The following is a 21,923-nucleotide window of genomic DNA, read 5'->3' as shown; positions in this document are numbered from 1 at the left end:
AAAGGTCAATGGTTTGGTTTCTGATTCCATATGGCACCTACGCTTTTAAAAATGACTACTTGTTAAGTGTCAGGAGAGTATCAACGACAGACACAACTCCCTGAAAAAACTAGTAACATTTTCCCATTCTTTATTTATTTTTCCTTTTTTTAAAGATCTTATTTATTTGTCAGAGAGAGAGAGAGAGCACAAGCAGGAGGAGCAGCAGACACAGGGAGAAGCAGGCTCCCTGCGGGGCGAGGAGCCCCATGTGGGACTCCATCCCACCACCCTGGGATCCTGACCTGAGGCAGACACTTAACAAACTGAACCACCCAGGCATCCCCATTTTTCCCTTTTTTCAAACTACATATTTATGTGAGGCGAGATTTTCATCACATATTTCAACAAAAAACATATAGCAATGAGTCCGAAAGTAAAAATAGATATGCAAAAGGCATCCAGCTGTCTCCTATTAAGTCAGCCATTAAGGAAACTTGCAAAATAAAGCAATCCCTGCTATACTTTTCACTAAATTGTTTTGGAAAATACAGTATTTTCATAAAAATAGGTATTGATACTAACATAGAACAGGTTATTTCCAAATAAGGTCACGTTCTGAGGTCCTGAGGTTAGAACGTCACCCTATGGAAACAGGGAGTGGGTGAGAGGGACACAATTCAGTCCGCAATAAGGGGGAGGCAATGAAGTCAGGCCCCAGAGTGGGAGAGCCCAGAGGTCTGAAGGTAGGACAGAGGAGATGGACCAGAAACAGAGACCGAGGAGGACAGTCAGAAGAGAAGTCAAGAGAAGAAAGTGTCTCGAGAATCATGGAGTGCTCACTGTCTGTCCTCTGGAGGTTACTGGTGACCTTGAGGACCTCCTGCAGGGGCAGAATTTAAAGAAGCAACTAGGGAATTGGGAAGTCAGTGGCCGGTGACGAATGCCGGATACTCTCAAACTGTCTCAAGATCTCAGGCTGTGAAAGGGAAGGAGGGAGCGGACAGTAACTGAGGAGAAAACTGGCATCATGGGAGGACTTCATTTATTTTCTCAAGGAAGAGACAGTTGATACTCAAAGATAATTCTGTTAGCGCCCGCGACCCAGCACATCTGAAAACTGGCATCATCTACCTTTCCTTACCCATTAAGTGCCTGTGAGACAATCACTTGGAATCATACAAAGATGGCTTTTACATTTCCCTGCAAGCCAGTCATTTTCCTGTTGGTCATTGAGCCTCGTTTTTCTGAGTCTTCAAAATTCTCAACCCAATACTTTAAAGGAAATTGACACCTTTGGCATTGAGTCTTGAGAAAAACAAACTTCTTAGAACAGACTCAGTTCCCTCTATTATCAAATGTTTTTGACACTTAGGCTTTAGTGCCAATGGTCCCATTCTTTAGACAAGGCTGGGGCACAGTGCCCTTTGGGGCCTCTTTATACTCGTCTATGCAGGTCTCTGGCGAGGCACTTCTGTGCCCCGAGGACTTTCTATAAAATGGCTCTTAAGAAGCCAAAGACGTGAACGCTCCACTTACACCCTTCCAAGTAGACATTCTTTTGAACAAAGGGCCTCCTTTGTTCCCACGTCCCAATACAGGGGATTACAAAGGTACTGTGCTCGACCACAGATTCAGCGGTACAAGATCACCTTACAGGAGATCATCATAATTTAAAAAACCAAAAGGGATACGTGGAGAGCAAGCTAAACCACTCCCAAGGAATTTAATCCAAAAATAACAATCTAACTGCAAAAGTAATAACCTGTTTTTCCAAAAACAGTGTCTAATTTTTCTGAACTGAATTCCGGCCAGATCACCTTCATTCATGTAATGGATTGTATCATCCACCCGCCTGGCACACTTCACCGTCTGCCACACGCTGACCCCCCGCCATCCACAATCCTTCCCCATATGCATTCATAGAGGGAAAGTGCTAGAGACAGAGGGGATGATTTGAGGTTGCTAAAAAGAGAGGGAATGACATTCAACATACACACACACATGCAGAAAGATGCTATTTGTTGACAGTAATGTCCAAGAGCTCATGTCACTACAGCACACTGAGGTCAGTGTGATGTGTGCTCAAACCAGAATCTTCTCCTCCATGTACTTCCCCATCCCTTCCTGGCCGTGGACCCTCCCCAGGGAGTGTCACAGTGTACAATGGTGCCCTCCAACATCAGTCTGGCCCTCAGAGTTGTTCTACAACTCAACTCTACAACCCAAGATTATTCCCTAAAAAAGAAAGAGCCCCCTGACAGCCACATTCTCCTCCCCTGCTCCATTTCATCTTACATCCCTCCCCTCAGCAGGCGGCTGCCTCACTCCTCAGGAGAAAACCCTCCATCATGGAACCCTCCAGCTTCCTTGTCCTCCACCTCCATGTATCTTGGCCTCATCTCTCTGCGTCTCCTTTCTCCAGAGCGGAGCTACTTTACACTCCATTCCTTTCTGTCTTCACTTGCCAAGTCACAGACCGACTGGCAGTGAGATGGAGGAAAACAAAATTTCCTCATGAAGAGAACAGAATGCCTCAAAGTTTGTCACCGATGCATTTTACCTTTCAGACCTCCCCATTTTGCACTCGGGAGCACCTCCACACTTAGTTGCCTTTTCTGTAATAATATTTACTCCAAACTCCCTTGGGGAGGCTCTTTTCCACATGATGGCCGCCTCCACTTGCTTCTCCATTAACTATACTCTGTTGAACACAGAGTCACAGATTTATACCTCTGGAGGAAAATGTAGAGATCATCGAGTCCAACCCCCTTGCTGTAGGGATGAGGAAATAACCCAGGGGGTGAAAGAATTTGCCTAAGGTCCGCCGGCGAATTAGTGGCTAGAAGCAGAATATGGGCTCTAGACTCTTAGAGTCTCTTCACAGCATCACTGCTAGTTTCCTGTTTGTCTCTCACAGGACAAAACATCCCTTTGCATTAGGCAATACAGGTAGCAAAACCCCTAGTAGGGATAACCTCGCCCATCTGGAGGGTCCTGGGAACCCCAGATAAAAATTTTCTCACAAAGGATTGAGGGCAACATTTCCCTGGATTTTCCCCCTTGTGTCTCTCTCCCAGAGAGCCCCCACCACCTCTCTGGGTACCATCATCACCAAGGTTATGTGACCTCCCCCAAGGTCACACAGAAGAAGACAACACAGACATAGAATCTGGGACTCCTGACTCACAGCTGGTTGTCCAGGCTATGGGCAGCCCAGACAAATGACAGAGAGTGAAGGAAAGTTCCAGAAGCAGCCAGAAGCACACAGCCAGAGGGAAGAAGCTGGAGGCTGGGAAGAAGGGCCAAAAGTGTCTGACTCAGCTCTCTGATCCTTTTTAGTTTCATGTGGACAAACTGGAAAAGAAAAATGGGCTGAGTGTTTATCACAAACATGCAGTTTATTTTCCAAAAACCTTAGCTTAAAATTACTCTTTGAGAACATACATCTCTGTTTACTAAACAAAAATGAAGCTGACCACAAGCACTGTTGGGCCAACAGAAATATTTTGTACAAACGGTAAGGCTAGGAATGAAGAAGTCAGCAATTGCCAATCATAAAGTTTTAGAGCTGGACAGGCCCTCCCCTCCCACTGTATTAACTTCACCTTAAAATGCCCTTACCTTTTTGGTGCTAGTAACTCACTAACATTTCCAACAGGTAGAGCTATCCCACAGTGGAACTGGCTGCCTTAAAAATTAGAAAGAAACAGGAGTGCCTGGGTGGGCAGTTGGTGAAGTGTCCGACTCTTGGTTTCAGCTCAGGTCATGATCTCAGGGTCATGAGATCAAGGCCCACATCGGGCTCAGCACTGAGCCTGCTTGAGATTCTCTCTCCCTCTCCCTCTGCCCCTCCTACTCATGCTCTTGTGCTCGCTCTCTCTCTCTCTCTCTCTCTCTCTCTCCAAAATAAATAAATAAATCTTTAAAAAAAATTAGTAAGAAATCTGCTATGTGAGTCATTGTAGCAGAAGTCCAAGTAACAACCTCGAGAGGCAAGAGAGATCAAATACAGCCTTACCAAGCTCTCTAACATACTACTTTCTTTGTAGGAGAACATTCTTACTAGGTTAAGGATTGGGCCTGATGGCCTCAAGGTCCCTTTCCAACATTGAGATTCTACTTTTTTTCTCTGTCTCATTTCTAGTCTTCTTCATGTCCTGAACATTCTGGAGTGTGACCTTCTGTTGTATACCTTCGGCACTCCAAAAACAGAGACTGTCTGTGAATAACCAATTATCCACACCACATACAACTTGACATTTAATAAGTTGGTTGTTTTTTTTTTTTTTTTTTTGGTGGGGGGGGGTGGTTGAGGGGAGCACCTGAGTGGCTCAGTCAGTTAAACATCTGACTCTTGATTTTGGCTCAGGCCATGATCTCAGGGTTGTGAGATTAAGCCCCACACTGGGCTCTGTGCTGGGCGTACAGCCTGGTTAAGAATCTCTCTCTCTCTCTCTATCTCTGTGTGTGTGTCCTTCTCCTTCTGCCCCTCCCTGCCTTTTTCTCTTTCTCTAAAACAAACAAATAAATAAATAGCACCTAAAAGAAATTTTTTTTGGAAAAGAAGATTCCCTGACGTTGAAAATTTTCCCAGGCCACCTGATAAGTACTGTTAAATATAGTCTATCTGCTCTATTGTAACTGTATTGCTTTCTTGTGAAATACTCGAGATTCATTTATTTATTTTAGAGAGAGAGAGCACAAGCAGGAGAAGCTGAGGGAGAGTGAGAGAACCTGAAGCAGACTCCGCACTGAGCATGGAACCTGTCAAAATGTTTGATCTCCCCACCCTGAGATCACGACCTGACCCAAAACCAAAACTCAGATGCTTGACTGGCTGTGCCACCAAGGTGCCCCTGAAATATTCTTTTTTTAAAAATGTATTTTTTAAAAAACTGAAAACAAACAAACAGGGGGTGCCTGGGTGGCTCAGTCTGTTAAGTGTCTGCCTTCAGCTCAGGTCATAATCCCAGGGTCCTAGGACCGAACCTTGTGTCAGGCTCCCTGCTCAGTGGGGAGCCTGTTTCTCCCTCTGCCTCTGCCTGCTGCTCCCCTTGTTTCTGCTCTTTCTCTGTCAAATAAATAAATAAAATCTTTTTTTAAAAAGACTTTAAGATGTATTAATTTGATTTTATTGCCTGATTATAAGAGTAATACATATTCAAAAAAGAGTAATATGCACTCATTGCAGAAAATCTGAAAGACCTATAAAAGTGTAAAGAAGAAAATAAAATTTGTTGCAAAGTGTTAATTCTAGATATGGCCACTGCCAACATCTTGATAGGATGCTTCCCAAGCTTCTTCTTTGCATATGCATGTGTATTACAAAACTGGAATTCTACTAAATATACAGTTTCACATCCTGTTTTTTCGGCTTTGTATTATACAGCAAGTGTTTTTCCAAGTAATTAAATATCAGTGTAAAACAGTGTTTTAAAAGCTATCTTTTATCCCATTATAAGCTGCTTCTAAGCTCTCATTTTCACAAATATTGTAATGTTGAGGTGGAGAATCTTGGATATGCATTTCTGTGCTCATCTCTAATTTCCTTGGGGAAAAATTTTCCAAAGAGCTGCACATAGAAGGAAAGGTGACCAAAATAAATTAACCCTTACAAAGTCAACAACTTAGCTATAAATATCTCAGTATTGGAGACTAGACACATTGTGGCAGATTGTTGTTGGCCCTTGACTGAAGAGACCAAACCAAAAAAAAAAAAAAAAAAAAAAAGATTCATCCTAAGTCTCAAGTTATTTCTACAAACAACTGTGTGTAATTGCAATTATGCACACAATAAAAATAACCAGGTATACAAGGAAACACAGTGATATGAATGAAAACCAACCAGGAGAAATAATGGACCATAAAAACAGATCAATGGCGGTGAACAAATATCGATGTTATCAAGCAGGTTTTTTTAATTATGTTCACTCTGGTCATGAAGACGGAAAATGAGACCATATAACAAAAAGCTATTTAATAGTCTACAAAGTAGAAATGCTAGAATTAAAACTAAAATAACTGAAATTAAGACTCCTATGGATAATTATGAAAGTTGATAAGACACAGATGATAAGAGATTTAATAAAAGATAGGGCAGAAGAAATATTCAGAATAAAGCCCATGAAAACCAGAGGATGGAGAATAAAGAAGAGGGTTAGAGTATTAGAGTCTACAGTGGAAAAGTCTAACCTGTGTGTAATTGGAGGACCAGACAGAGAGAGAAGAATGGGACAACAGTAGTATTTGATGGCTGACAACATCTCAATACTGATGAAAGACATCAAACTCCATATTCGATTGCCTACAAACCCCAAGCAAAACAGATAAAAAGAAACCCATACTTAAACACATTGTAATAAAACTTCTGAAAACCAAAGGCAAAGCAAAAATGTTTCAAACAACCAAACTAACGAGAGACAAATTACTTACAAGGGAGCACAGTTAATGGACAGTTCTCAAAAGAAACAGTGGAAGTCAAAAGAAATAGAATGATATCTTTTTTTTTTATATATTTTATTTACTTATCTGACAGACAGAGAGATCACAAGTAGGCAGAGAGGCAGGCAGAGAGAGAGGGGGGAAGACAGGCTCCCTGCTGAGCAGAGAGCCCAATGTGGGGTTTGATCCCAGGACCCTGGGATCATGACCTGAGCTGAAGGCAGAGGCTTTAACTCACTGAGCCACCGGGTGCCCCTAGAATGACATCTTTAAAGCACTGATAGAAAAGAAGCTAAAATTTTGCACTCAATGACAATAACTTTCAAGAATAAAGGAAGAAGAGAAACATATGCTAACAAACAACTACTGAGAGCATTAATCACTCCACCGTGGGAATACCTGAAGATCCTCCTGAAGATCCAAGGAGAAGAATCATAGCTGGAAGACAAGACTTGCAGAAAGGAATCCAGAACAATCAAGTGGCAAATACATCGATAAATTTAAGTAAACATTCACTGTATAGAATAGTAATGATGAGTTACCAGGATAAAAAATATATATGTGTATACTTAAAATACATAATTTTAATGATACAAAAATTAGGAGTAGACAAGTAGTATTAAAGTTCTAAGCTCTTCATATTGTTTGAGAAGATGGTAAAACTATCAATATTAGACTTTGAAAAGACAAGAATGTCTGCAGTAATCTCTAAAAAACAAAAACAAAAACAAAACAAAACAAAAAAACAGAATAAAAAACGCAATCCAAAAGTGGTGAGAAAAAAGGAAAAGGGGGTGTCAAACAGATGGGGAAACCAGAGAACACTCGGTCAGAAGGCGATTCAAACCTAAACCAATCGCTATCAATACATCCCATGTACACAGGTTAAATGGCCAAATTAAAGACAAAGATTCTAAGTCCAGGTTGTTTTGTTTTGTTTTGTTTTGTTTTTTATTGCTTCCATAGGTTGGCTATTGTAAATAATCTAAGGCCAGCTTTTTAAAAAAAAAAAAAAATTCCTACACTACATTTTTGTGAGGTATACATCCAAAATAGTAAGAATTTAGAAAAGTTGAAAGAAATGATAGGAAAAAGCCCAGCATGCAAAACAAAGTAAAAGAAGGGCGGTTTAGCTGTCGTAATGTCAAAGTGAACTTGATGGCACAAAGTACCACTAGAGATAGAGAGGGGTACTACAAAGTGATTTTTTTTTTTTAAGAAGGTTCAATTCACCAGGGTGTCAATTAGGCATGAGGCCTAATGACAGCCTCAACTACTTAATGCTAAAATAGACAAAACTACAAAGAAAAGAGAGAAATCCACAGTCATCTGTCTCAGTATTTGACAGGATAAGCAGACCAGATTTTTAAAAACAGGAAGGATACGAGAGATGTAAGCCACACAATTAGCACTAATGGACTTACACGGAACACTGAACCCCACAACTGCGTGACACATTCTTTTCAAGCACTGCCAAATGTTTTCCCCAAATGGCCATATGATGCATCTTAATGAATAACAAAACATAGAAATCCTCAAAGTATGTTCACAGATTGCAATGCAGTCTAAGAAGATAGGAAAGAATGAGATCCAGGGCCCACATGGAAGATGGCCTTTGCCAAGAAGAAGTCTCCTGCATTTGTCAACCTCACTTCTGTCTGGTACCACCCCCCCACCCCTCGTGCAATAGTTGAGTGAATTATCCTGGGAACGGTTCAAAAATGCTTCCAAATGGTGGGCCCAAGACCTTGCTCACTTTGTTACTTTGGTCATCCCTATGGCGTGATCTCGGGATTGAACTCCATTTTTCTTTCTCACGCTCTCCAAATTATAGACCCATAACTGAGCAGCAGAGGGTGTGGTTAATTTCCCCTACAAACCAGATCCTGCTCAGGTAAAGCTACATGTCTCAGTCCATGCACGAACATAGACTGCCATTATCTTGAGAAAACAGAGCGTGACAAAGCCCGCTGCTGAAAGAGACATGGGCCCACGTCTGGTCAGAAGTTAGGGCATAGCAGGCATAATTGTGGTTAGGGCCATGCTTCTCTTCAGGATGGGTTCATTGGAAATGAAACCCCAAGTTCAAAGCCAGTGGCCTCTTCCCAGGGATGGAAGGGACAGGAAAGGGGCCTATCAGAATCACAAAGGAAGTTTTCTTCACATAAAGTATCCCACCTATAGGAGAGCACTCCAGCCCACAGAATGCTGGTTTTCAGTCTTTCACCACAGGAAACACTGTGCCCTCCTCCTCTTCTTTTTCAAATGCAATTTTATCAGGGAAAACATAAAACTGGAGGCAGTGAGGGCCATGAACCTCCCACCATCTTGGCCAGTCCCATCCCAAACGCCACCATGGAGGCTGGCCACATTTTAGCCTGGACTTTTTTTGAAAGGTAACCAAACACTTAACTCAACCATTAAAAAAAATAATAATCTTGAGGAAGTTCCCAGAAAATGTCTAGCTTTGAGCAGCACAACTTCCCGGTACGCTCTCCAAAGCAAACCTAATGTAAAATGTATGAGAGAGTTGCTAGGTGAGGTAACCATCTACACAGAGTTATTAAGTATAGACCTGTTCAAAAAAAAAAAAAAAGGCCTCATAATGGTGATATTTGTAAGAATATCTGCTATGCAGCTCAGACTTTGGGAATTAACAAGGTATAAGACACCAATCAAGCCCATTTTATTCTATTTTAGGATAAGAAAATCCTCTCATCTGTTAAGAGAATGTTTGTCTTTCCATTGATTTGCAAACTCCTAATCTAAAACAGTCCAGGGTCAAACCACAGTGTATTAAAAAGAAAGAGACAGGGGACAGATTATCGTCCTTGCTCTCTCTACCGCTACTCCCAGAATTGCTTTCCCTGGTATGATTCAATAGGACACCGTCAGCTTAGATCAGTGGGTGCTACTCAAACCACCATCAACAATGACCCTAGGCAGGGCTGTTTCAAATCTTTGCACGTCCTAGGCTGTCATCATTTCAGAGGGACAAGCACATCCAATGTATTAAGACGCACCCAACACCCTACGTCCATTTCTGCTTAAAAGTTGAAAACAAATTGTATGACTTTGCTTTTGAAGTCATCTTTTCCTTTTGAATGTACGGTCTATTGATCATATTTTGGAGCCAAGAACCTCTTTTCAGGTGTCCCGCATTTTCGAGACCCTCGAAAATGTTGTTGAACTCCAGGCACCACTGTCATCTCTAGCATCCGTGGGATAAATCAGCCCTAGTCTCTGAGGCTTATCGCGGGGTTTACTGTGAAGGAAATGTCAAGAATAGCGTCCGTCCCATTAAGTCATGTCATCTTTGTGGAGGACCCAAGGAGAAAAATGTCTCTTGTTCTGGTATCAAGAGTGGTTGTACTCACTCTGCTGTTTTTCATCTTGGGAGCCCATGAGTCATGCCGGTGACCTGTAGGCAGATGACCCTATCCTCTTCCCAAGGGTCAATGCAAAGCTTAGAAAACATGTGTGCCATTTTGTGCTCTAAAGTCACTTAGAGATCCCTTTTCTATTTCCTCCCCTAGCTTTCCCTTTGCCTCATTTCTTCCCATTCATTTTAAATTTATCTGGCTTAATTAATTGTAGGGAAGCTTCCTTCAACCCTTTTTGGACCCATGCAGGATATAAATAAATCAACACATCGATTTCATCATTTTTTTTTTAATTTTTTTTTAAGATTTTATTTTAGTTATTTGACAGACAGAGATCACAAGTAGGCAGAGAGGCAGGAAGAGAGAGAGAGGAAGGGAAGCAGGCTCTCCGCTGAGCAGAGAGCCCGATGTGGGGCTCGATCCCAGGACCCTGAGACCATGACCTGAGCCGAAGGCAGAGGCTTAACCCACTGAGCCACCCAGGTGCCCCTGATTTCATCATTTTTTCCAGAGAACTACCTCCGTCCCACATTTTCTACTTAAGATCCTTCTGTTCAAATAAGAGTTAACATTTACTGAGTATTTACTACCGCTGGCTCGCAGCACTGTGGGGAAACCTGACATGTGGGTCACTTCATTCAGGCATCATAACAAGCCACGAGATGGATCTTAGTTCTTGTCAGATAAAGAACCTGAGGTATAAAGTAACTTGCCAGGGCCACTCAGCCAAGAAAAGCTGGGCTAGAATTCCACCCCAGGCTGACTCCATGGCCACCCACCCGCCCCAGCTGGAACCTGGGGAAGACACTCCCTGGGTTCCCTTCTGTTGATTCAGCCAGATAAATGCCTCTTAATTCCCTCTTCTCTATCCTCAGTCCAGCTTTTTATTTCAGGGCTCTTTGGATCTCTGGATGGGATTTTTTTTTTTTTTAAAGTAAGCTTTACGCTCAACATGGGGCTAGAACTCTCAATGCCAAGATCAAGAGCAGCATGGTCTACCAGCTGAGCCAGCCAGGTACCCTGTCTGGCTGGGATTTTTGCAAGAGTGTCTTAGAGCAACAGTGTCTAAGAGGACCTCTCTGAATCCAGGCCTGCCCTCTGTGGATCTATCTTCCATGTTTCTGAAATATAAAGTTGTCCACATGCACAAGTTCCCTATAAGGGGCCCCAGTGGTAAAATAGAGGCCAGTCTGCTTTGTCTGGCATTCGGGACCATTTACGATCTGTTCTTAGTCAAACCAGACACATCCTCAGCCCAAGTCATGCTCCCAAGGCAGTGACTACTCCCCGGACAAGGGGCACGCGTTCATGCCTCACGGGTATTGCACACACACTGTCCCCTTTTCCCGTGCCTGGTGGACCACACAGATTTCAAGGATCAGGTCAAAATGCCTTCCTTATTATGAAATGTTCACTGAACCCCCTAGTCCCCAACCCTCCTCCATGATTTTCCCGTTCTTCGTCAAGACTTCCTTGCCACACTTATTTTATTGTGTTGTCATTATTCCTTTCTCTCTCTCTCTCTCTCACCGGGCCCTGAGCTCCTTGAGGACAAGGACTGTGGTGCCTGAGCCACTTCAGAAGCCGCTCCCATAGCGAACGCCCAGCACACAGCAGCTGCTCGGTAACTGAACATTCCACCAAGCGGTATGTCTAACGTGGATGTGTGTGCCATCCCCTGCAGGTTAGCCTTCTTTTTTTTTTTTTTTTTAAGATTTTATTTATTTATTTGACAGAGAGAGATCACAAGTAGGCAGAGGGGGAGGGGGGAAGCAGGCTCCCTGCTGAGCAGAGAGCCCGATGCGGGGCTCGATCCCAGGACCCTGGGATCATGACCTGAGCCGAAGGCAGAGGTTTTAACCCACTGAGCCACCCAGGCGCCCCCAGGTCAGCCTTCTTAAAGCACCTCTGCTCCCAACCCTCCAACCCCAAGACTATAGGGCCACCACTCATTTGTACTTTTGGGCAAATTAGAAAAAAATGCCTCCTCTGGGCTGATGTACTCCGGTAAGACACTCTTACCCCGAAATGACACGTGGCTTACACGTCCTTCCACAGAGCTTTGAACCAGCCAGACTTTATCCCTCGCTCTCTTGACCAGACCAGCTCTTGGGCACAAAGACAGCATACTTATCTATACATGATGGGCCTGCAGGCCCCCAGACAATCCTCTTTCCCCTGTGTGGGCTGCCCCATCAGCTCCCACCTGTGTATGCAAACTTCAATACCCAGCCCAAATGTCACTTCTCCCGTGAATGCTTCCCCTGTACCTCTCAGGCAGGTTGAACCACTCTCCCCTGTATTCCCACAGCTGTAGAAGACACCCATGTTTGAGTCTTACCATACTGCGCCACACATCTTTCTTTATGGCTGGTCTCACTGCTGGACCATGAGTGGGATCGAGAGTAGGATCACATTAGGCATCGGTGGGTCCCAAACGCCTACAGCGATGCCTTTCATATAAATGAGGGGTGTTCAATAAATGTTACTCTTTGGTTCAAAATCTTCACAAAGACTTTGTTTTTCCTACTGGTTGTTTCAAACCCCCCCAGCCTGGAACACCAGTCTCAGTCCCACGGCTCACTGGTCACTTCCCCTTCTCCTGCTCCTCAGGTCCCGTCCCGTTATCTGTGCTGCAGTGGACTCACGGTGGACTCCCGAGCACCCCTTACCTCTGGCCCTTGACTCCTCTGTCCCTCCCGCCTACCGTGCCCTCCTCTTCTCTTTGTGAAAATTCTATTCACTCTTCAAGGCGCAACTCCAACACCGTGTTGGTCTTGAAGCATCCCATCTGCAGATGTAGGTTCTTGCTGCCAAGAACCCAAAGCACTCTGTCCTTCCCCAGTCATGCCCGAAATACTGGTCTGTGTTTGGATGACATGTGTGTGTAATGAAAGGACTTCGAGGGCGGCCATTCCCAGATTCTAGCATAGTTCAGTACACATAGTAGCTGTCAGTAAATACTGGACTAGAGAGAATCAAGGATCCAGGGCTACACCGGGCAGATGAAAGCGGCAGCCAACTCAACCTCAAGGAGCTGGCAGGGCACAAAACTCTGCCCTGGCCCCCTCTTTTATCAGCAGGGATAACCAATGAACTCAAGGCAGAATTGCATAAATTACCCCTCCCTTCCTCCCCCAGCCAGCATAGCTCAGCTTCCCTCCTGAAGAGGTAAGAGCGAGGAGTGACAGCTGGTTCCTTTTGCTCCACCCCCTCTCTCTTCCCCCAAACACAAGCAAAAATTCACCTCTGACAGCACTGCTTTCAAGCTCCCGCAGGACACGGTCCACACGGGACATATGACACACAGCCCTCGGCGCACCTCTGCAGGGATAGTGCGGACAGACGCCTCCCTCTCCCTCTCCCTCTTCGGCATGAAGCGCCTCACCTCTGCACCCTGGGCTGCCCTGGCCCTCGGCCTGGTCTTTGCCTCCTTCCACTTGGCTTGCTTGGCAGGTAGAACTGTGGGCTTTATTCTTGGCCACGCTGGGGAGGGGGAGGGAGAAAAGGAGGAAGAGAGGGAAGGAGGGAGGAGGGAGGAAGAGGGTGGGAGGAGGGAGAGGGAAGGAGGAGGATTCTTTGGCTAGGGTTGGTCCCGCACAAAGCAAAGAGCAAACAGTTCTCACCTGAAGGGTTAGACAGGAGGTGGTGGGTTGGCGTGGGGTGTGTCCGACAGTGTGGGGGGTGTCCGACGTTTTACCTGAGCCCCTGAGCAAATGCTGGGCACCTCAGCTTGGACAGGATTAGCCACCTCGAGTGGACTTTGCCACAAAGAAAGAGGAAAAAGCAATGTACCCACAGTCTCTCTCATCCAAGGACCAGTCTGGCCTAAAGTGACATTTTATTGGTTTGCTGCGTTTCAGTGGTTCCTTCCCTGTGCCCCTGGCTATTGTGGTTTGCAATTCCCGCTTCGTACTCCTGATCCTGCCCTAAGGTCTTCAGTCTCTTCCTTGACCCTGTGCTTCCTTTGCAACTTTCTCAAAATCCTCAGACAGGAACACTGCCCAACGCTGTCGGCAAGGCTCCCACCTTCCGCGAGCACAGGAGATGCTGAGCTGTTGCCCTGTCTGTTCCCAGACGCAAGGGGTTGGTAGCAGCCCCTGGCTTGCTCTCTCAGGCTGGGCTCTGCACTCCATGCAGGAAGATATTTCTCACACTCTTTTGCTCCTGGAGGTGGCCTCTGGCTTTGATCTCTGCTCTGCAGCTCCTGCCCTGTCCTTGACAGAGTTCCCTCTCTCAAAACCAACCCACGATGACCCCTCAGAGCTCTATCTGTCCCCTTATCCTCACCGCCTCTCCTTTGCAGGTTCAGAGCGTGAGCTCTAGCCACTCAGCCTCAGCTCAAGTCTGGCTTCCACAACTTACAAGCTGTGCAACCTTGAGCAAATCACGTAAAGTCTCTGCGCCCTAGTTTTCTCATTCATACGGTGAGGATAATCATAGCGCTTATATATATAGGGTTGTCCTAAAGATGAAATGAGACCACTGCATATAAAGAACTTTTAGTAAATCAGCACAGGGTAAACAATGAATGTTAGCATGTTTGTTTTATTTTCCAATACCGCTTCCCAAATAAATGTTTCGTTTCTTTTGTTTGTTTACCCTCATAGTGACTTGCTCATAATAGGCTCTCAAAAAACTTGACAAATTTAATTGCACTTAATTGTTGGGTGTTTCCAGCACCCAGTACTTTGGAAGTGACCCTAAGTGGGACTAGTCCCTGACTGTCTGTGCTTATGAGGGAGGAAGATGAGGTTTACATTCTTAGAAATTATTAACTAGACTATTCAGTTCGAATCATACAAAATCACTCATATCGAAAAAAATTTTGACCTATCAAAATGGCGATTTCACATAATACAAGTGAGTGATTAAATAGGTTTTTTCCATCCACTTGCTCTAGACAGGGACGACTCCCATTCGAGGGCAGAGGGGAGATGAAAGTCAAGGCCAAGGAAGTGAAGGGAAATTAAATGTGGAGGAATCAGTTTCTCCAAAACAAATAAAGACCAGGTTCTAAGCCATTTAGTTGTAAATAATTTACAGTAACAATCAGATTTTGTCAAGGTAATTACTATACTTCAGGCAGGACATTGGAGTGGCCTGGTGGGTGGGTGGCATAAAATTAGTCTGAGCAGCAATTTCATGGCTTTGGCTAAACAAGGAGTTTCTTCCTGACTTGTCCTGCGGCATGACAACAAGCTCCTTTGAAGGACATGCTGCCCTAGAATGACACGCTGCTCTAGAGTCAGTGGGGCCTTGAGAGTTTCCAAAGTACTTTTTTTTTTTTTTTAACCATCCTCAAGGAAGCTGAACAGCATATAATTAATTTCCAGAACAATTCTTTGCAATTGACCTCTTGGTCTTGATCTACCTAGACTAACACTATCTAATAAAAATTTTTTTGATGATGGAAGTTGTGGGGTGTCCCGATGGGGTGAGAGCCAGCCGTACCAATAGTGAGAGAGTTCCCCCCAAGCAGAACAAAGGAGATAGAGTTCACTGCCAAGGGCAGTGGGCAGGACAGCCAGGGAGAGACTGCCACGAGGTGGTGGTGAGGGGCTGTAGTTACAGGGCAGAGCGAGGGAGCATGGGAACAGAGAGAAATTCCCGTTCCAGGGAACTGTGCCTGGTTGGAATGGGTCAGGGAAGGTGGCTATTTCGAGGCTTCATGACCCTGTTTGCTTTCAGCTGGGGGTTGCTGTGGGCCCTTTTGCCCTGATCAAGTTTCCAGAGCTCATGGCTGTTGTCTAAAAGCGGCCTCTACAGAAATGTCCCACGTCTGTGCTGTGTTTCCAGGATGGTAGCGTTCCGGAATGGGGTGATCCAATGTGGTAACGGAGTGCTTGACATGTGGCTAATATGATCAGGAAGTTGAATTTTTAATTCCACTTTAATAAATTTAAGTAGCTACAAGTAGTTGCCATATTGGACAGAGCAGACCTAGATCATCCGTCTTCTCATTCTCAGTCATGAAAGGGAAAGCAGACAATGGCTTCTCATGCTTGGGCATCTCCCCATTCATCTCCGCAGCTCCACCTCACCCCCACAGTCTGACAGAACTTTGAGAATTCCCACGAAAGTTCTTTTTGCCTTTGTGCTCTTTACTTCCTGATCAAGAGGCAACTCTAGTGGCTGCAAATCCTAGTCACCTCTGGACTTGGTTGCATAGTGTTGGATTTTTTTTGATAACCATCTGCCTGAGGTATACCAGCATAATCATCAGAAGTCAAGAATCAAAGTCAGATTTCAACATTCAGTAGTTCAAATTATTTTTTAAAGATTTTATTTATTTATTTGACAGACAGAGATCACAAGTAGGCAGAGAGGCAGGCAGAGAGAGAGGGGGAAGCAGGCTCCCTGCTGAGCAGAAAGCCCATGCGGGGCTCGATCCCAGGACCCTGAGATCATGACCTGAGCCGAAGGCAGAGGCTTTAACCCACTGAGCCACCCAGGCGCCCCTAGTCATTCAAAATTTTTAAGGGAATTGGAGATCATTATGAGAAGACATTCCAGCTTGTTAAGTGATCGTTCTCAAATAGATGAAAGAAACCATTTCTACATGTAGCTCTTTGCATGGGAAATAGCTAAAATAGAGTGTTTGGAAAGCTATTTGCAGCAAGCCGTTGGCCACTGAAGGGTGAGATATGAAGGAGATGAGCTGTGAAGCCCTGAATCCATGAGACATGCAGATAAACCGTCTCTGAATGACAATAGCGAAAGGCAAAGGGGACTGTATTTCTTTGTTGCCATAACAACATACCACAGACTCGATGGCTTAGACAATAGAAATTTCTTTTTTGACAGCTGTGGCGACTCCAGGTGTCAGCAGGCTTGTCTTCTCCTGAAGCCACCTTCTCACGGTGACCTCACCCAGTCTCTTCTCTACAGGTGCACACCTGGTGTCTCTTCCTCCTCTCACAGGATGTCAGTCATACAGGATGGGGACCCACCCATATGACTCCATTTAACCTTGATTTAACCTCTTTAAAGGCCCTTTCTCCACAGGCAGTCACTACCATGGGCTAGGACTTCAGTGAACTTGGACGGGACAGCTCAGTCCAGAACAGAGGGTTAGCTTTGCTGCATGAAGTCGTACAGTACCTAGACCGGGACTTCTATAATACTTTTGCAGTATCACTGTGAATTCACAAAAAAGATTTCAAACGCTATGCCTGGGGATGAATTTTCCTACTGCCCGAGACCCTCTTTTGTCTTTTCTTCCAGAAGCGAGAAACAGCAACAACTCAACCTTGACCACCCAGCACCCAGATCCCGGAAGCCTAGAGCAGTGCCCCAGTAAGCTTCTCCTGGCTACTGGCCTCACCCCAGAGCTGGCCCTGAATCTGGGAGGGAATTCAAAGCCTGTTTGCTTTCTCTTGATGGGGTCTGGTGGCACAGTGCCTGCCTGGCCTTCCTGGGCCCTGGTGTGGTTTGTTCATGGTCCCCAGAACTTCCTGCATAGCACATTGAAAAAGCTATCTCAGCCCTGGCCTTGATGTAGGCTCACAATCTTTGGTACAGATGGCTTTCGTGACCCATCCACAGCAGAGCAACCAAAGATACATTAGAAACTTAGAAGGCGGAAAACCGTAAAATCCGCCAGTCCAACTTCTGCCCGATGCAGGAGCTTTGTTTTGACACTCTTTGCATATTTCTGTCCATCCTCTGCTTGATTACTCCCAATGGCAAGGAGCTCCGTACTTCCTAAAGCAGGGAGCATTGTTACCCTGTGTCCGATTCATAGACAGTGTTGTTTTATTCTATGTCTGGCTCCCTTTCTGCTGCCCTTCCTGGATGACCAAACGGGTTTACCTCTGGGCATTTCCAAAGGAGGGAACAGGTAGATAATAGGTTGAGATTAAGTAGAGAATAATAGGTAGAGATTAAGTTCACGGCTTTGGCTTCCTTCAGACTTGGGTTTGAGTCCTGGTCTGTCATCTGGAGACCTCTGGTGAGTTACTGCCTCAACTCCTTCATGGGAATAGTCGCTGTCCCTCGCCCCGGTGGGGAATGAATGAGGGAGCGTGTGGGAAGCACCTGACACAGTGTGTGGCATCCTTTAGTGAACGCTAGCTCTCCTATGACCCCTTGCTCGTTCCTACAAACCTCGGAGGAGGAGCTGGGTGGGCGGGTGCCATGCGCCCTGCTGTTCTTGCTCTCCCTTCCCCCCCAGACGTGGACTTCTGCCCCCAGGCGGCTCGGTGCTGCCACACCGGCGTGGACGAGTACGGCTGGATCGCGGCGGCCGTGGGCTGGAGCCTGTGGTTCCTCACCCTCATCCTGCTCTGCGTGGACAAACTGATGAAGCTCACGCCGGACGAGCCCAAGGATTTGCAAGCGTGAGGCTTAGACCCTGAGCCCAGAGCACTTCGGTCGCCACCCAACTGTGGGTCACTGCGCGGGAGTGGGGAGGGGTGCAGCTCCAGGTGTTGTCACCTCCGCGCTGCGGTGACTTCCACAAGAGAAGGAAGAAGGAAAGGGGGATCCGAGGAAGAAAGGCCAGTGCTGCTCCCCACCAAAATCCACAAGGCGCTCGTGCGTGCAGAGCCCCGACCGTCTGTGTCTGGATCCCCTCGCCTCTCCCCAGGGCTCCCGTCCACGGGCAGAGTGACGTGACTTTGACTTTTGTCCGCACGTTCCTCGGAGCTAAGCTCAGAACCTTCTCCCCCCAGGCCATTGTGATCCATCTCTTGTTTCATTCAAGGGCATCCCTGGCATTCTGAAATGTAGGACTCGCCTTTGACCGGCCCAGCGTCCTCCCCTCGCCCCACCCCCTCGTGCAGTGCTTCTCCCGCTCTTGTTCTTTCTTCAACCTTGTCCTCCACGGCGGTCCTACCCCACCGTCCCCGCCGGCAGCCCGGCTCTGGCCTTCCTACATCGCCCCTGCCTTGCCTCAGGCCTTTTCAGTGCTGTCTTCACTGCGGTCCGGCACGTCTTCCCCACGACATCCTCCCCAGGGGTCTTCCCCATGGGGTCCTCCCCAGGGCCACTGTCAGTGCGGTGCTGTCACCCCCTGTGGACGACCTTCCGTGAAGCCTCACCCCCGAACCTCTCACAGGGCTGGCCTTCCACTCTTCTTGGAGGGTTTGTCTCCCCGTGCCTCCAGGACCAGGCCTCCAGGGACCCTGTCCTTGTCCCAACATCTCCCACTTCCTGCTGCCAGGCCCTCTGTCTCCAGATGGAAGCCCAGGCCTCAAAGTCCAGCCCAAATGCCTTCCCTCATAGCCTTGGGGGACCCAGAACTGGCGTTCTCGGGGCGTCTGCTCTGCCCTGAAGCGCAGTCCTCGTGAATATATAGTCAGGGGATAATCCGTCCTGCTCCTGGGGCAAGTTCCTCCTAATGTCTGTCTCACCAATGAATAATGAATGAACGAATGAATGAACGAACCAATGAGCGGGTCCTGGCCTGAGATGAATTTATGACACTCATTCCGTGTAGAGAACTTCACTTTTCTAGAAAGGGTTGAAATAACCCATCTCCACGGAAGCCAGCTGGTTTGCTTCCTGCTTACCCTGCATAAGGATGTTACTGGTCGCTGGAAACATGGGGGGAGGGCGGTGTGGGTCAGAGGAGAGGAGAGCGGGTTCATCAGAAGGAAGGAAGAACAAAATGACTCTTCTTATTATGAGACACGGCGGCCCTGTGTGGTGACACATTTATTTAGACTGAACAACCAAATAATTATGCACAAGAAAGTGAGGGGCCCCTGAAGAAGCATTTCCTAGGTTCTTTCAGAAAATCTAAGTAGATTTCCCCAACGGTGGGAACTGAAGGAATTTTGCCTGGCTTAGTCTGCTCTTTTCTGATTCTCCATGGTTTAATCAATAAAATGGATGGATTTACTGTGCCCCTGCGCATGAGCAAGTGTCTGTGTGACGCCCCGTGCGATGTTATGAACACACACGAGCAGGTTCTGCTTTTTTAGCTGTTTGAGAAGAGTTTCCACAGGATGTGATGGTTGAAATCCTTAGAGATGGAAAGAGTCAGTAAAGACCCCTGGGATTTAACATCTGCAAGCATTTTCGAAATAAAACAATGTGACCTCGTGGTGAGAACATGACCTCTGAAAAGCAACAGATAGAAGGGAAATGGAGGTTGATGGCTGGCCAATGTGAACAAAAATGAGTCACTTCACCTTGGGGAATGTCAGCTTCCTAAGTAGAGAATGTAGGAATCAGACACAGCCGTGATTACAGATTCCGTTGCCAAAGCCTGCAGGGCTACCTGGGGGTGCCGTGCAGAAGGGGTGGGCGTGAGGCCAGTCCTTGCCACCACAGCAGCATGGCTCTTACCTCCTCTAGACACCAGACCTCCCCAATAATTTCATTTGCTCCTTTATTATTATTATCATTATTTAGAGAGAGGGGGAGTGGGGGAGGGGCAGAGAGGGAGAGAGACTCTCCAGTGGACTCCCCACGCAGGCTCGATCTCACCACCCTGGGATCATGACCTGAGCTGAAATCAACAGGCGGACCCTTAACCAACTGAGCCACCCAGGCAGGCGCCCCCCTCATTTGCTGCCATAGAAGCAGAAAGCCGGAACATGCCCTCAGATCTGGGGGCAACGTGAAGGTACTTAGACTACGCTGAGGTGAGTAATATGTAGCTGCTCTTACTCTCACATGCAAATGCAGGCACGCTGCGAATCGCCTCCCTTTCCCCTGGACCAGAGCAAGGACAGACCAAATCCAAATCATCACCCTTTTCTCTGAGATAGACTGACAGACAAGTCACGTAATTTGATGGCTATTCTTTCCAGATGCCTCATCTCAGCTCTTCCCTCCGCATGGGTTCTCATCACTCTATCCAAGCGAAGACTTGTCAACAAATTAAAAAGGAAAACCTGAAGGGGAAAACCAAGTACCAGCTTCTGGGGACCCAGGAACTCCCTGGTATAAAGCAGTAGGCAGGACCCACCTAACAGTAGATGTGCTTTTCGTCTAAGATTTTTGCTTTTAGTAGATGGTGTTGCCCCCACAGGCTTGTCACAGGCTGGGTGACGCAGAGTCCACACTGCTTGGGGCACCTCTGTACCAAAGTGGCCTGCGTGGAAACAGAATATTAAACATTAAGGTGCGACACAATTATCTGACTTTAAAATCTATTCCTTTTTATAGATGCATGATACCCAGGGACACATAAATCAAATATATATTTTTTTATTAAAAATAAAATGTTAGGAGCACATGGGTGGCTCAGTCAGTTAAGCCTTCAGCTTCAGCTCGGGTCATGATCCTGGGGTCCTGGGATTGAGCCCCACATCGGGCTCCCTGCTCATCGGGAAGTCTGCTTCTCCCTCTGCCCCTCCCCCTGCTTGTTCTCCCTCTCCCCGACCCTCTCTCTGGCAAATAAATAAATCTTTCATAAAATAAAATAGTATACCATGCAAGATTCATCAACAACAAGTCTTAGGCTACCTTTTCCATAAAAACATGTGTAAATACATTTTTTAACTTAGAGAAATAATAATCTAGAAATGGTTTTGATGAAGAGCAACTTTCTCTGCCTGAACCCTGGCATCTGTTTTAAGATCATGTATACAGAATATGGTGTGATTGCATTGGTTTTCTTCGGCATGTGGTAGGAGGGCCTTATAGACAACCTCTGTCTGGCATCTCCTTCCAGCCTTACCTGATTGAGCCCATCCTTCACACTTTCTTCCAGAATAATCTTTCTAATACCTAAATAAGTGATCAAGGCATTCCCCTGCCTGAAATCCTCCTGTGACTCCTGAACGCTGACAGAGTAAATCCATACTCTTAGGATGACCCCCTAAGGCCTTCTGGGATTAGATCCCCAGGTATTTCTTTAGCTTAACGTTTACATATCCTTCATGCAAACCCAGTTGTGAATTATTTCAGTTCCTAAACATGCCAGGTCTTTTCTATCCTCCCCTTCTTTGTTCCTGCCATTCACAGAGCCTGGAACATACTCTTCCCAGGAGGCAGATTTCTCATGAGCCATGGGAGGCTTGCACTCATTTGCAGGCTTCCCTGCCCCAGGCCCACTACCTAATTTTGTATTTCTAATTCTGTATTTTTTTTTTAAGAGGGCCTTTTTAATTATATACATGTGAGACCCCACAAACCTGAACCTTGCCCTTCTGCGCCACC

General features: G+C 46.1%; 2 protein-coding genes across 2 annotated transcripts in view; one reads left to right on the top strand and one right to left on the bottom strand.

Moving 5' to 3' along the window:
- LOC111151992 (ATPase H+ transporting V0 subunit a4) overlaps positions 1-13,216 on the bottom strand; it is a 65,664-nt gene extending 52,448 nt beyond the window's left edge. The window contains exon 1 of the mRNA XM_022510244.1: positions 13,195-13,216. The gene's annotated coding sequence lies outside the window, so the exon portion shown is untranslated. The remainder of the gene's footprint in view (positions 1-13,194) is intronic.
- Positions 13,106-18,152, top strand: LOC111151993 (transmembrane protein 213). Its single transcript, XM_022510245.1, has 3 exons — positions 13,106-13,262; positions 17,034-17,105; positions 17,983-18,152. Exons 1-3 carry the CDS (start codon positions 13,106-13,108, stop codon positions 18,150-18,152), a joined length of 399 nt encoding a protein of 132 aa, XP_022365953.1.
- Positions 18,153-21,923: the final 3,771 nt, after the last annotated feature.

This window comes from Enhydra lutris, unplaced genomic scaffold, assembly GCF_002288905.1.
Source record: "Enhydra lutris kenyoni isolate GAN:26980312 unplaced genomic scaffold, ASM228890v2 scaffoldscaffold27, whole genome shotgun sequence".
In the NCBI taxonomy this organism is placed as follows: domain Eukaryota; kingdom Metazoa; phylum Chordata; class Mammalia; order Carnivora; family Mustelidae; genus Enhydra; species Enhydra lutris.
This window is presented reverse-complemented; position numbering and strand designations above follow the sequence as displayed.